This window comes from Lepidochelys kempii, chromosome 2 (assembly GCF_965140265.1).
Source record: "Lepidochelys kempii isolate rLepKem1 chromosome 2, rLepKem1.hap2, whole genome shotgun sequence".
Taxonomy (NCBI): Eukaryota; Metazoa; Chordata; order Testudines; family Cheloniidae; genus Lepidochelys; species Lepidochelys kempii.
Window position 1 is genome coordinate 85,528,788 of NC_133257.1, and position 14,728 is coordinate 85,543,515.

Below are 14,728 nucleotides of genomic sequence, written 5' to 3' on the forward strand. Positions count from 1 at the left end.
CTTGAAATTAGATGAAGGTTTCTAACCGTCAGAGGAGTGAAGTTCTGGAATAGCCTTCGAAGGCAGTGGGGGCAAAAGACCTATCTGGCTTCAAGATTAAACTTGATAAGTTTATGGAGGAGATGGTATGATGGGATAACATGATTTTGGCAATTAACTGATCTTTAACTATTCATGGTAAATAGACGCAATGGCCTGTGATGGGATATTAGATGTGGTGGGATCTGAGTTACTACAGAGAATTCTTTCCTGGGGCAAAGGTCACTTGCTGGAGGATTCTCTGCCCCTTGAAGTCTTTAAACCATGATTTGAGGACTTCAATAGCTCAGACATAGGTGAGAGGTTTATTGCAGGAATGAGTGGGTGAGATTCTGTGGCCTGCATTGTGCAGGAGGTCAGACTAGATGATCATAATGGTCCCTTCTGACCTTAGTATCTATGAGTCTATGAGTCTTTTAATGCAGTCGTCTGCTTTTCATTAATGTTTTCTGCTATTTCGCTTATGCGTCTCTCAACTGTTCTGGCAGAGAGAGGCAGTTCTTTTATTCCAGATACAATCGTATCTTTATTTGGCAAATCATTGAACAATACCTCCAAACTGCTGAGAAAAACTTTTTATATATTCCCAATATATAAACGGCTTTCCGTTTTTTGCAGTGCACCGTGCAATCTTGTAACTTCCTTCTGTAGCTTGATTTTTACTTACACTTGAGCATTTAAAAACATTGCTTTGCTTCTCATATCCTGCCACTGCCTTTTTGATCGATTCAGTCTTGACTGCTTCATCAAGAAAGGTTTTCTCATCCTTTGTTTCAAAATGTCGTTGAACACTTGATGTGCAACAAACACTTTCACAACAGAAAGCACAAACAAAAGAGGTCCTTCTTTTGAATAAATCCAAATGTGTCTGTACAAGAAGGCTGAAATGAACAGACATCTAACTTTGCTTTCTTAGGAGCTGACATTTTGTCAAAGGTACCCCTCAACTCACAGTGGAAAAAAATAATCGCGACAGATGGCAACCACAACGTCAAACATAGTGCGCTGTTCCACATGGCATGGTATAAGCAGCAAATCAGGACTTAAAAATATCCCAGTGCCGCTGGAACAATTTTTAAGGTGGGGGTGCTGCACTGCACCCCCCTTGCCCCTGTCTGCATCCATCACTACCCCAGGCTGGGGACAGCGGGCCACAGCTGGGGGCAGCTGCAGAGCGCCAGGCCGAGGCAAGGAGCAGAGCCCCGGGCCGGTGGCCGGTACCCCAGGCCAGCAGCGGGCTGAGCGGTGCCAGCAGATGGAACCCTAGTTGGCAGCGGGCTGGCGGACGGAACCCCAGGCCGGCAGCAGTGTGCCACTGAAAATCAGCTTGCATGCCAACTTTAGCACGCGTGCCATAGGTTGCTGACCCCTGGCTTAGAGCCACCTGGCCTCGCCTCTGCCTAGGAGCCGGAGGAAGATACTGGCAGCTTCCTGGGAACCACCTGAGGTCAGCACTGCCTAAAGCCTGAATGCCACACTCCCTCCCACACTCTAACCCCCAGCCCTGAGCCCCCTCCTGCACCCCAAACCCTCATCCCCAGCACCACCACAGAGCCTGCAGCCCCATCTGGAGCCCTCACCCCTCCCATACCCCAGCCCGGAGCCCCCTCTAGCACCCTGAACCCATCATTTCTAGCCCCACTCCGGAGCCCGCACCCCCTGCCCGGAGCCTGTACCCACTCCCATACCCTAACCCTCTGCCCAGTCTGGAGCTCCCTCCCACACTCCAATCTCCTTGGCCCCAACCTTCAGCCTGGAGCCCCATCCTGCACCTCAACTCCCCTCATCTTGTCAAAGTCAGATTCAGGACTCACATAATTTGTTAGACCACTCTGTTTATTAGCAAAGCGCCTTGCTAATGCACCCAGATGTGAGCCCCTCTCTGAGGCCCAAGATAACCTATTTATACAGCTAAGCCAAAGCCAATTTAACATAAGAGACAAAAGAAAGCAGAAACTGACAAATATACATACATATCTTATTTGCATACTAACGTTTACCAATCTCCTAGCTCAGTAGGAGCTCTAAGTTAATTAGTTTGAGGACCCATTGTCTCACACTCCTTAATGTTTCTCTTCCTGACAACTATATTTCAACAAACCCTTCAAGTAGCATTTCTTTAATGAATTATAATTTCAATATAATTATTCTACTTTCACAATCTCCAGCCCCACTCCAGAGCCCTCACCCCCTCTCACACCCCAACCCGATGAAAATGAATGACTGAGCAAGGGTGGGGGAGAGCAAGCAATGGAGGGTGGAGAAATGAAGTGAGTGGGGGTGGGGCCTCAGGGAAGGGGTGGGGCCGTGTCAGGGTGTTCAGTTTTCTGCAAATAGAAAGTTGGCAACCCTAGGAAGGATGCTGGTGCAAGCCCCTAGCAGCAGGGCAGCTGGGGCATGCAGCACCCCAGGGTTCTGTGGACAGCCCCCAGTACAGCCTGTGAGGCCTGGCTGTGTTCAGGGTGTGCCCTGGTGTCACCTCACCCACCAGGGCCCCCGGGGGGAGTGGGGCAGCTACAGGGTAGGAAACTACCCCATGTGGGAGCCAACCCATCCCTTGCGCGGCCAACTGTGGTGGGTGTGTTCCTGGGTAGCCAAACGGCTCCCCTACTTTCCTTACAGAGTCAGCTGCTGCCCCTCGCAGTTACAGAGCTGAACTTGAAAATGTGACCTGAGCGCAGCTCATGGGCTCCAAATGGGCAAACAAGAGACCCCCACCATTCCCTTTATTTAAAAAAAAAACAACTCTCATGGTTTTAAGCCAGTCTCCTGGTTTGGCAGGGAGGGCTGACTCATGACAAGACATCGCCGTCATGCATGTAAAAGGTTGCCATAAGGAGGAGTGTGATAAATTGTTCTCCTTAACCACTGAGAACAGGACAAGAATTTATGGGCTTAAATTGCAGCAAGGGAGATTTAGGTTAGACATTAGGAAAAACTTCCTAACTGGAACAAATTGCCTAGGGAGGTTGTGGAATCTCTGTCAGGGGAGGGTTTTAAGAACAGGTTAGACAAACGCCTCTCACTGGTAATCTTAATACTTAAACCTGCCCCAGTGCAGGGGGCGGACTCAATGATTTATAGAGCCCCCTTCTAGGCTTACATTTCTATGATTCTGTTTTAAACAGGTGAGGTTGGCAACAATACCCGCCCTGCAACTGCAGGGGGCGCCAGAGCAAGCGGGGAACCCTCCGTCGCCCCCCTGCGGCAGCTACCGCGCCCGGCAGGGCAGCACAGCTCCGCCCCCTTCCTGCGCGGACTATATGGGGTTGTGCGCAAGCGCGCTATAGGGCGGGGTTACCTGTGTACGAGTCCTCGCTAGCCCCGCCCCGTGGAACGCAGTGAGCGCACAGGACCGCACCATCACATAAGCGGGGGGGGGGGAGTTAAGGTTCGAACCATCTCTGCCGGGCGGGGGTCGTGAGCAGCAGAGTCACTGCAGAGCAGCCGCGCTCCCCTCTCTACAGTGTGCGGCGCGGTTGCGTCCCGGGCCCTTCTGACGCCCTCTCCTCGTTGATGGTTTAGCCCCTGTGTCCCTCGTCGCCCCCCACTGGCCGGGCGGTGGTTCGCTCCGGGACCGTGCTCTCCGGAAGTGTTGGGGCAGTTAGAAGCGCCCCTAGTTTCTGCCAGTTCCGATTGGACCTGAGTCTCTACGGCAGCCGCCAGGTGAGGCCGCGTCGCGCGGCCCCGGTGACAGCGCAGGGCCCGGGCGGGGCGAGGGGTCCCTGCCCCAAGGCTCTGGCGGGCCGCGCCCGGGAGCGGAGAGCAGCTCAGGGCCGGTCTCCGCGCCGCACCGCCGGGCCGGGCCGGGCCCCGCCTCGCCCAGGGGAGGCCCACGGGTCCCTCCTTCCGGGGACCAGGCCCTGGCACGCGCTGCTGCCCCGACTGTCGCTGGGAACCGCGGGGCGGGCGTTACCCGGGGCCCTGCGCAAACGTCTCGGGCCGACCCGCCCTGGCTGGCCGCCCACCCCCTGGGGGCCCGGACAGCCCGCAGCGGGGGCCGCTTCCATCCTGGCGCAGTTGCCCCTTCAGCTGCGGCACCGCCGGGAGGGGGCGGAGGGAAATTGCTTGCCAGCCCCCTCAGCGTCTGAGAGACGGGTCAGCGCCCGGGAGCTCCGGCCTGTGCGTGCCGGGAAAGGGACTGGCAGGAAACGGCTGCAGAAAGTCATGGCAGGGAACCCTCCCCCCACAATCCCCATCCCCGCTGGTGCGATGCTGAGCTGTGCAACCGCTCGCACTGCGCCTCGGTTATGTAGCATTTTTCAGTCTGGAAGGATCCGAATAGGCTGCATAAACTGTCTGCCTACCCAGGAGTTTGCTACGCTCGTCACACTGCAGTGCAGCTGTAGGGGAATGTGGTGTGACAAGAGTGAGAGAGCAGTGATGGAAGGGAAATAATGGAATAAAAGAGAGCGGAAAATAGAAGAGGTAAGACAAGGAAAGGAAAAACAAGTATCCCATTCAAAGTGGTGGGTCTAGTCCAGGGGTCGGCAACCTGTGGCACAGGCTGACTATTAGTGGCACTCTGCTGCCAGCCAGGGTCCCAGCCGTCAGCCCCGCTCAGCCCGCTGCTGGCCTGGATGGACGGAACCCCGCGTTGGCAGCGGGCTGAGCGGGCCAGCAACCGGGACCCCGCCTGGCAGGGGCCGGCAGACAGAGCCCCGGGCCAGCAGTGGGCTGAGCCGCTCAGCCTGCTGCTGGTCTGGGGTTCTGGCCGCCGGCCCCTGCCAGCCTGGGTTCCGGCTGCTGGCACCACTCAGCTCACTGCCCATCTGGGGTTCTGTCGGGGGGCCCCCTGTAAATGTAAAATTTATTACTGGCACGCGAAACCTTAAATTAATGAAGACTTGGCACACCACTTCTCAAAGGTTGCCGACCCCTGGTCTAGTCATTGAACTGAAGCACTGATTCCAGAAGAAGTTAATTCAAGCATTAGGAAGTTGTACCACAGGGTGAGATTGTTCAAAGGTAAGGGACAGAATATGGGGCACTTACATGGCTCTTATGTTCTTTGGCATTAGTGGGACATTGGCATACTTTGACCTGCTTCTGAAATGGAACTGTCCTTTTTATTATAGGGTTTAGTGTGCCACTTTATTGATGTAAATACAGCGACCAAACTGAGTGTTGTTTTTTTAGGATCTGACTGGCTTTAAACTTGAGTAATGTATTCATATAGCACCACAAATTACTATTTGCTGTGGAACTGTGGAGTTCAGTTGTTGAGCGTTTTAAGAGGCAGACTACTGATTAGTGCTCTATTTGCTCCACCTAGTCTCAGATAGTGAGTAAAGTGCAGACCACAGACCCACTCCTCATTCAGACTGTGCAAGCACGTGGACCTAGCTATCTTGAGAGCCACTGGGTTTTATAGAGCCATGTGAAAATCCAAGCCAATGTTACATGATGGGGAAGAAGAAATGGGTGTGCATGCAGATATTTACTATTTTTAACTGCTTCCCCTTGTGCCCTTTTGTGCTATCTTTCATTTTAGATATAACCCCTAATTAGACAATGGGAAATTGTCAAACAGCTGGTGCAATGTTTACACTGGTGCTTTACAGCGTTGAAACTTGCTGCGCTCAGGGAGGTGTTTTTTCACACTCCTGAGCGAGAAAGTTGCAGTGCAGTAAAGAGCCACTGTAGACAAGCCCTCACTTTGGGCCTCAAGGTCTGTAGGAGCAGAGCTTCCTTTCTGCAGATCCATATAGCCCCCCAGTTAAACTTCGGAACGCATCTTACTTAAGGCCATGCATGGAAGAGAGAATTCTAAATGAAAATAGCTTGAAAGTGTTTCAGTGGAATTCAGTTTACACTTACCTCTCCCTCCCAAAAATGTGCTTTTTAATAATACTGCAACTTCAAAAAAACTTCCAAATGTTAGATCTGGAACCTGTCAGTTATTGTATCCAGCCAATTCCTTATTTATCCTTAATCTCATCCAGGGGTGAAAGTAATTTAAAGAACTTGCTGGTACTCGGATTCCTGAGGAGGGGGCGGGGGCTTTTAAATCCCCAGGCCCTTTAAATCAGGGGCTAGGGCTGTGGTAGCAGCAGCTGGGAGCCTGGGGCCCTTTAAATCACCCCCTGAGCTCCCAGCTGCAGAGGTGGCTGGGAGTCCTGAGGCTCGGGGGTGATTTAAGGGGCCCGGAGCTCTAGCTGCCACTACCGCAGCAGAGCCTTGGATCCTTTAAATTGCCAACGGAGCCCCGGGGGTCCAGCAGCAGGGCCCGGGGCTCAGGCTGCCGCTGCCCTCAAGGGCCCTTTAAATCGTCCCCGGAGCCCTGTTGCTGGAGCCCTGGGGTAGCAGCGGCGGGGCTCCGGCAGCTATTTAAAGGGCCCGGTGTAGTAGAGGCTGCCGGAGCCTCGCCGCCACTACCCCAGGACTCTGGGAGGCTCCGAGGGCTATTTAAAGGCCCCGGGGCTATCGCTGCCTCTACTGCCCCAGGCTCTTTAAATCACCCCCGGAGCTCTGGGGTAGCAGCAGTGGGGCTACAGCGGCGATTTAAAGGGCCCAGGGTGGTAGCGGCGGCAGGAGCCCTGGGCCCTTTAAATCGCCACCCAGGCCCCGCTGCTGCTACCCCACTGGCAGCAGTTTAAAGGGCCTGGGCCTCCTGCCGCTGCTGGGAGCCCCAAGCCCTTTAAATTGCTGCCTGGGGAAGCCAGTCTGCCCTGGTATGGTGCACTGGCTCTTGCCAGCAGGGGTGGCAGGTTTGTAGAAATTTTGGTGGTGCCCAGACCCTGCCTCTGCCCAAACTCTGCCCCCCCCCCCCCAACTCCACCCCCTACCTGCCCAAGGCTCTGGGAGGGAGTTCGGGTTGGGGAGGAGATCTGGGGTGAAGGCCCTGGGCTGGGGCAGGGGATAGGGCTGCAGGCTCTGGGAGGGAGTTTGGGGATGGGAGGGGGTGCAGGGGTGAGAGCTGTGGGGTGTGGCTGGGGATGAGGGGTTTGGGGTGTGGAAGGGGGCTCAGGGCTGAGGCAGAGAGTTAGGGTGCAGGGGGGATGAGGGCTCTGGCTGGGGCTGCAGATGAGGGGTTTGGGGTATTGGGCTAGGGCAGAGGGTTGGGGTGTGGGGGGATGAGGGCTCTGGCTGGGGGTATGGGCTCTGGGGTGGGGCAGGGCTGGGGATGAGCTTGGGTGTAGGTAGGCTGCCCTGGGACTGGAGCCAGAGAGGAGGACTCCCCCAAGCCCTCTCCCCACCGGCAGCAGCGAGCTCTGGGGTAGGGGCCCCCCCTCCGGCAGCACACTCATCCTCACCACTGTCACTGCAGGTGCTCCTAGGGCCCCTCTCAGGTCCAGGAATCTCCCTCGCCTCCCCTGTGGTGGGTGCTGGGGGTGGGGGCCTGCCATCACATGTGCACCTCGTCCCCTACTGCTGCCCCTCACTGTAGCCTCACTGGGAGTGGGGGATGGGGCTGGCCCTTGGCCATCGTGGGGCAGACGCAGTGACTGCAGGCAGTGGGGGCGGCTGTACTAGAGGAGGGTCCCACCGGAAAATGAAAGGGTCTGAGGGGGGAGGGCAGCCTGCCATGCCACTAGTGGATGTGGAGCACTAGGACCCTGCGGCAGCAGTGTATGCAGAGAGGCAGCATGGTGCTGCAGGAGAGAGACAGGCATGCTCTGCTCCGGCACCCAGGGAGGCACCCGGTGGCAGCAAGGGGGAGCCAGGGGACACTCGGGGGAGATGTGAGGGGGCAGCAGGTGGGACCAGGCGGGGAGACCCGGCCCTGAACATTGGTGGAGCCGGGCCTCCGGGCCCTCAATATTGCTGGAGCCATGAGCCCATATAACTCGCCTCTGCTGCTTGCCGGTAAGCCGCACAGGGGCGCCGTACAGGGGCGTAGGGGCTTACTTTCACCTCTGATCTCACTCCACCTTTATTTACCATGCTCATCCAACTTTAACCTTAACGTTTTCAGAGTTTACAAACTCTACTTACTCTAAAACAGGGTTGTTTTCTAACATCAAACCAATTATTCAATTTGTAAAAATATTATTCTATTCCACCAACCTGCCATCATATTAGAAGCCATTGAGCTCCATTATAACTGATGCACCTTGGAAATATATTCCTTCAGTATTGTCATTGTACATTTAATAATCTTGGATATGATACATTCTACAGCATATTTTTATTTCAGAACAAAACGAGAACAGAGTTATGGTTGGGTTTGTGTTGTAAACATATTGAGGTGATGGTGACTTGTGAATGATTATACGGCATTGGGGAACTGCTTAAACTACTTAGCACATCATTTCCAGACTGTACAACTTAAACCAAAAAAACCCCAAAATGTTGACTGCTCTCATAAAGCAAGCTTGATATTTTTTCATTTTCAGACTGAAGTCTTATAATGACTTTTTTTTTTGGTTCGAAGTCTGGCTGTTGTTCTGTTTTCTTGTATTTTTTTCTTCTTTCTCTCCCTTCATTCCTGATGAAGAAAAAGGGTTCTGGTGATGAGGAGTAGGGGAATGGTAAACATTTTTTTTAATCAGCTAGCTATAAACTTTAGCTGTAAATCATCATTACAGCTGTTATGTAAGTTCTAAGTTCGTATTTTACTCAATGTATTTACTTCCCCCTCCCCCCAGAATCCAATAATCAACATGTCTAGCAAAAGGGCAAAGACAAAGACCGCCAAGAAGCGCCCTCAGCGTGCAACCTCCAATGTGTTTGCAATGTTCGATCAGTCACAGATTCAAGAATTCAAAGAGGCCTTCAACATGATTGATCAGAACAGAGATGGCTTCATCGACAAAGAAGACTTGCATGATATGCTCGCTTCCCTTGGTAATGTTCTCCAGTTACAAAATTATTACTTTCTTGTAAACCATTGTCTCAAATAAGTCTAGTAGTATGAATTTGTTAAAACTTCAATATGTGAGAACTGTGTTGTGAAAGATGACTAACTTCTAAATGCATACAGTGCTCTTTAATTTTAAGAAGTGACTTATTTACTTGTAGGTAAGGATCCCACTGATGCATACCTAGATGCCATGATGAATGAGGCTCCAGGCCCCATTAACTTCACTATGTTCCTTACAATGTTTGGAGAAAAACTAAATGGCACAGATCCAGAAGATGTAATCAGAAATGCTTTTGCTTGTTTTGACGAAGAGGCAACAGGTAAGTGGATGAAACACCTCTCTTGGGATTTCTGGTTTTTTCCACTGTTGTTCAAGCCTAACAGTATAATCTAAATTTGTTACATAGGTGAGGATTTGTTTGGCTAACAGGCTCATTTTGGTATCTTGATAAAATGTGGTATGACACAGGGACAGGTGTCCTAACTTTCATGTCCTATCAAGTGATGATAAACTGATATATTAAAGTTAGGGTGAAGATGAAGATTGTCCCCTTGTCTGTTTCTGTAAGAGTATTTGCATACCAGTATTTGTCTCCTACAATGGGACTTCAAGGAAGAACATGTAACTAGGCAATATGCAAACTCCCCAAAATGGAGTATGAGATATAACTGCCTGAGGAGGAGGAATTCAACCAAAGTAGCAGGCTCGATGGGCAAACGTCAATTTCTGTGGCTTTTAAAATGTAACTGAGATGGGAGGTCTTTAGTTTGAAGGTAATTGACTTGGCCCGCTCTCCAGACCCATACATCTACACAGTATCCAAGGCTCTTGTTCAGGCCCTCCTGTTGCATCTTAACTACTGTAATCTCTTCTCTAGTCTTGGTGCCAACCATATTGTCCCCTCTTTAAGTCCACACAAAATGTCACTTTTCCTGGTTTGTCACTCTGACTACATCACCCCGACTGTGAATTTTCTGGTGTCTTGGAAAAAGGTCATTTCTGTTGTTGCAGAATCACAAATCCATGGGACCCAGGTTGAGAGAAATGAGGTGGTCACGCCTCTCAGCTACTTTTTCAAGATTTCTGCTGACTCAGGCAGATGCCATTGTATTGGTTTGCAGTCTCTTCATGTTTCAAAGTTACCTTTGAAACTGCAAGTCTAGAAACTTTTTTTAATGAAAGTTGAGATTCTGGAGTACAATCCAGCAGAAAGGGGTGAATTCAACAGCACTCACTATACTCAGCAAATATAGTCCTATAAGCACTTTGGAAACTGGGGTCAAGCCTTCATTAGCATGTTTTGAAATTACATCAGTTTCATACCTCCGATGTCATTACACATGACCTTATCTCACAATTGTCTGCTGTAGCATTTTTAATCTCATCTGTGGATGTGCAGTCTGAGCCTTTCAAAGTGTATTGTCCCATTTCAAACACCTATTTTGAAACTGTATTTTTAGCACCTTTTGCCTTTTCAAGGGATAACCCCTTCCTGCTGGAGCCTAGATAAACAGCCCTTCTTTGCTAAGGTCTTTTCAGATGTTAATTGACTTCCCTCCCTCCCTAGGGAAATATCTCAATCCTCTTCTAAAAGAGGAAGTCTGTTCCTAGATGAATTATTTTCTCTCCACAGGTGGTCTTTCTGATTCACTATGCTTACAGTTTAGTATGTATGTCAAAAAAGAGAGCATATCATTAAGGACATAAAGAAAATGTTTACTTAGAAGTATTGTTAATGTCATGCTTTCTATCTTTATTATCAATTGGCTTGAAAGGTGCCTCTGGTTCAGTCCTCCTCCCAGCTAGTAACAATCATTATCTGTAAAGGTTTCAGAGTAGCAGCCGTGTTAATCTGTATTCGCAAAAAGAAAAGGAGTACTAGTGGCATCTTGGAGACTAACCACTTTATTTGAGCATAAGCTTTCATGAGCTACAGCTCATAGATCAGTTTTAGTCTCACCTTGAATTGATTCCACAGTCTCCTTTAGCGTTTTGCTCCATTGCCTAATTGTATACTTCATTTTTCTTGATATTTAACACACCTTTCTGCTGAAAGTTGTGCCTATTTTTCTTCATTGACTAAGATATATAAATGTTCTTTAATATTCCTTCATACATTTTTGACCACTGTGTTGTTGCCTTTGACTTGTTTTTTCCTGAGATCTGTACTTTGAACAATGTGTTATTAAGAAACTTATAGTTCTCTTGAACCATTTTCAGCATTTATCAGTTGTCTCCATCCGCATGCATATGTATGTGTTCTGGGTCGACTAACTACTGTTACCTCAGTTCTATGTCAGTGTAACTCCATGTGGTGAATAATGCCAAGAAAGTATACAAAGGAATGGAGTTTTTAGTGGTGTGAAACTAGAGTAATGCAGTTGTGACCCAGGCTGACTTGATATAGCACATCTTCTTCCCCATTTGTTTTTCTGTCTCCATCTGAAAAACATGTCATATCCTTCTATATTGTAGTTGTATACTACTTCTCCATATCTGTCCGAATAGCACCGGGAACCAATCTAGTTGTATGGGTAAAGTTTGTTCCTCTACTCTTAGTTCTCCCCAATATCTGCTTTGTCTCTGACAGTATGCCCCAAGATCCATTCTAAATTAGTTGTTTTGATTCTTTTATTCCATCTGCCTTAGTGAGGCTACTTTATGGTATATAGTCAGTATCTATTTGAGTCCTGTTACCTTCGCAAACTTTTCCTAGTTTGGTAGCGCTGTTCAGGGTTTTAATCCAGTACAGAACTATTCAGATGGAGGAATTAAGATCCATGTAGATGAATTTCACCACCAAAAAGTCCTGCACTCTTGTGACAAATAATCCTTACACCATCTCCTGTCACTCATTTATCTCTAAATATTCTACCAGTTCTGGGATGCTAATCTGTGTAGTCATCTCCTTCAGTTGTTGATCCAGGTCTGTGAAGTGCTATGATCCCATCCTGAGAGCCTCTGGCCCTGTTAATATGGATGTGGATAATTGAAAGGTTCTCTCCTACTGTTCTTAATGTAGAATATTGGTTTAACCTCTTTAACATTGAGACACCATACAAAGGCTTGTCCATCACTCACTGGTTGTCTGTCTTTTTTGGTCCACTCTGCTTGTCTGGCTTTCTGTCCTCCGGTCTTCTCTGATGATCTCCGCTCACTGAGGTTATCTAGTCCCTTTCTAAAGCATCAGTTTCTGCAGAACCTGTTTTTTGACATGCTTGTCCTTAATCGTTGTGGTGTCCATTTGTGGTGTACACCTGTCTTGCATAGTCTAATAGTCCTTCTTGTAGCAGTCTGTCAGCTAGTTTGTTTGTTTGAGTGGTTTGTCTCCAGCTAGAGCTCAATCACTTATACTTTTTCCTTTAACAGGGCAACTACTGTGCATTTGCGGCAATGTAGGTTACTTATCTTGACATCAGGATGTGGCCCATCCTTTGAACTCAGCTGCTGCTGCCATTTTTTCCCCACACTCCACTTCTTTGTACTTTCTAAATTTCTCTGGGATTATTTGTCAACCAATGGCTCTAGTAATATCTATTGATGTTAAGTTAACTTGCTTTTCAGTATCCAAGTCATCTTAACTTCTTGTTTTATCCCTGTGTTAATAATTTCCTTGTGTTCTTCTGCTAATCTCTGTTTATCATAAAATAAGTAGCTTCAGTTGTCCCACCTTCCTCCAACTCCTCATAGCAAGCTTTCCTGCCTCCTGATTTAATTTACTCAGGCTATCTGCAGGTCTCCTCAGTTATAAGCCTCCTCCTGGACATGTGCCATGTATTTTCAGTATCCAAATGAAACTCCCTCTAGCAACAGAACTTGACAGCAATGAAAAAGGCAAATGGCTGCTATTTAGTCAGCAGAGGAAACTACTAGGTGTATTTGTGCATCCACTGTAAGCTAAAGTTAAGAAGAATACAATCCCTTAAAAAAAAATGCAAATTGCACAATAGAGCAGCAGTGTCCTTATTTATTTCTGCCTCAGTTAGCAACGTCTTTGTTCTTCCATTTTAAAATCTCTTTCAAGTGCCTGTACTTCTGTGTACTATATCTCTGTAAAACAGTCCCTCTTTTCATGAATCCTTGTAAATTGTATCAGAACAACTGCCTCTCTGGAATTTGAGAAGATTAGTTTATGGAAGTTTTAATAATGTCATAAAGAGCCATTCTGGTCTCTTGGTGCAAGTACACTCATTTATTGTATGCTATAATAGGCAGATACGTATCTATTGCTGTTGGCGTGACTGTTTATCCTACTGTTGACACATCTTTGCATATGAAGAAGTAAAAAATTTTCTCTATCCTGATTCCTCGTGTATATTGCATTCTAGGGGTCATTCAAGAAGATTACCTGAGAGAGTTGCTGACAACAATGGGAGACAGGTTTACAGATGAAGAAGTAGATGAGCTATACAGAGAGGCACCAATTGACAAAAAGGGCAATTTCAATTACATGGAATTTACACGCATCCTTAAACATGGCGCAAAAGACAAAGATGATTGAACAAAACTGCAGACACCTGCAGATAACTTCTTGTTTTCACTCATGTTTATTTCTCAGGGTTGGTTTTTTTTGTTTTTTGGTTTGCTTTGGTTTTTGTTTTTTTTTGGGGGGGGTGGGTTTGCTGGTAGAACCTGTTGCATGCAGTTTAGCTTCACAGCTTTTGCCTTTCTCCATGAATTTATGAATTTCCGGCCATTATGGCACACTTGCACCTCTGTAATCAAACTGGAAGTGGCAGATTTTATTGTAGTTAAAAGTATTTGGGGATAAAGATCAGTGAATGTGAAGGCCAAGGGAAAAAGACCTATTTCTGGATTTTTACATTTTTATAATAAATATAATTTTGAAATAAAGATTGTTATATAAATAAAATACCTCATTAAACCTGTTCTTGTAAAGAGGCCTTTCTATCAATAGGTGGAAGCCTTTTCCCAATTTGATGGTTATATCAACTTTTGACATTTTAGTTCAGAATTAAAATGCTAAGCAGTGGGTTTACAACTTGTACAACGGTAACCTACAAGTCTTCATTTAAATGTTACCATTCTTGCACTTAAGTTGGGCAGTGACATTACATTTTGTGTAACATGGTGAGGAACCTCCTTTATTTAAAACTCTGGTACAGAGCAAAGGAATGGTTCTAGTCTTAGAAGTCATTTGCTTGGTGTTATGAAAAAATCCTGGAGTTGTGCCCAGTGTTAACTGTACAGCATTTAATATTCTGGTAACTTAGTTTTTTGTGGAATATGTTAGGCTTTTCCAAAGGGAAAATATTCTGTAAATGGAAGATTTTGGCTAGACATGACCAGAACATCGGTTTCATGATCCTTACAACATTTGCAGGAGTGAGCCTTCTGGCAAATCTCAGACCTGTGGTGGTACTAGGTTTCTTTTTAGTTGATGAAAAATGTTTTCTCCTTTTCCTCTCCTCTTGCCATTCTCTCTCAGAATTAAGTGTTTTGGCTTTGGGGCTGGACAGAAAGTGTGAACTTAATCTAATGTTTCTCTCTCTCTCTGTTTTTACAATGTTATTTCTGCCTCTTTGGGGCAACTGGGAACATATACATTTTGCTTTCAGAATGAAAGTTCTTTATTTTGAAAAGAGAGCTTCTGCCCACTTGCAGGGTAGGAAACTTAAAAAAAAATAAATAAAAGGTACAATTATGGAAAAAATATGACATGGGGTTGGATTTATTCATAGCTTTGTATTTGATCCTAGGCCTTCTGTATATTTTAACAGTTTGAGGGGCAAATTTTCTACCCACAAAGATTCTGTTAAAAGTTCCTAGAATTTCAGTACACAGTTCCAGTAAACTTGATTCTTTAATACTTTTCTTTATTTAAAAAAATATATATATAAAAAGTGGGGAGTGGGGTATTT

The 14,728-nt window shown here is 47.4% G+C and overlaps 1 protein-coding gene across 3 annotated transcripts; it reads left to right on the forward strand.

The window, feature by feature from the left end:
• Window positions 1–3,484: 3,484 nt before the first annotated feature.
• On the forward strand, window positions 3,485–14,520 carry LOC140906810 (myosin regulatory light chain 12B-like). Of its 3 annotated transcripts, XM_073331490.1 has the most exons (5): window positions 3,485–3,705; window positions 8,480–8,513; window positions 8,631–8,829; window positions 9,004–9,165; window positions 13,175–14,520. In XM_073331490.1, exons 2-5 carry the CDS (start codon window positions 8,496–8,498, stop codon window positions 13,345–13,347), a joined length of 552 nt encoding a protein of 183 aa, XP_073187591.1. In that variant the 5' UTR covers window positions 3,485–3,705; window positions 8,480–8,495; the 3' UTR covers window positions 13,348–14,520. The 3 variants fall into 3 exon arrangements, with proteins under 3 accessions (XP_073187591.1, XP_073187592.1, XP_073187593.1); XM_073331491.1 differs by lacking the exon at window positions 8,480–8,513 and having other exon boundaries at window positions 3,488–3,705; XM_073331492.1 differs by lacking the exons at window positions 3,485–3,705; window positions 8,480–8,513 and adding an exon at window positions 3,953–4,467.
• Window positions 14,521–14,728: the final 208 nt, after the last annotated feature.